This window comes from Condylura cristata, unplaced genomic scaffold, assembly GCF_000260355.1.
Source record: "Condylura cristata isolate star-nosed mole 26May11 unplaced genomic scaffold, ConCri1.0 scaffold00024, whole genome shotgun sequence".
Taxonomy (NCBI): domain Eukaryota; kingdom Metazoa; phylum Chordata; class Mammalia; order Eulipotyphla; family Talpidae; genus Condylura; species Condylura cristata.
This window is the reverse complement of record NW_004567125.1, coordinates 36306-36811: the sequence shown is the minus strand read 5'-3', so window position 1 is coordinate 36811 and position 506 is coordinate 36306. Positions and strand designations below refer to the sequence as shown.

Sequence of the window (506 nt, the reverse complement as noted above, 5' to 3'; positions counted from 1 at the left end):
GTTGTGGTAGCTTCAGTCAGGGTAGAAGTCTCTGTGGTTGTTGCCTGTGTTGTGGTGGGCGTGGTCTTGGGAGTCGTCTCTGTGGTGGTGCTTGTCTGTGTTGTGGACAATGTGGTTGTGGGGTTTGTCTCTGTGGTAGTGATTAATGTGGTTTGGGTAGTGGTCTGTGTGGTGGTGGTTGTCTGTGCTGTGTTTGCTGAGGTGGTGGGAGTGGTCTCAGGTGTAGTGATTGTCTGTGTTGTGGTAGATTCGTTTAAGGTAGAGGTCTCCGTAGTGGTTGTCTGTGTTGTGGTGGATGTGGTTGTAGAAATGGTCTCCGTTCTGGTGTTTGTTTGTGTTGTGGTCGATTCCGTCAGGGTAGAAGTTTCTGTGGCCGTTGTGTGTGTTGCGGTGGGCCCAGTCTTGGGAGTCGTCTCTGTGGTGGTGCTTGTCTGTGTTGTGGTCAATGTGGTTGTGGGGTTTGTCTCTGTGGTAGTGATTACTGTGGTTGGGGTATTGGTCTGTAT

General features: G+C 50.8%; 1 protein-coding gene across 1 annotated transcript in view; it reads right to left on the bottom strand.

The window, feature by feature from the left end:
• Positions 1-216: 216 nt before the first annotated feature.
• Positions 217-506, bottom strand: part of LOC105854007 (mucin-3A-like) — a 13739-nt gene continuing 13449 nt past the window's right edge. Inside the window, exon 6 of the mRNA XM_012728878.1 lies at positions 217-321. Within this exon, the coding sequence (XP_012584332.1) occupies positions 217-321 (105 nt within the window). The remainder of the gene's footprint in view (positions 322-506) is intronic.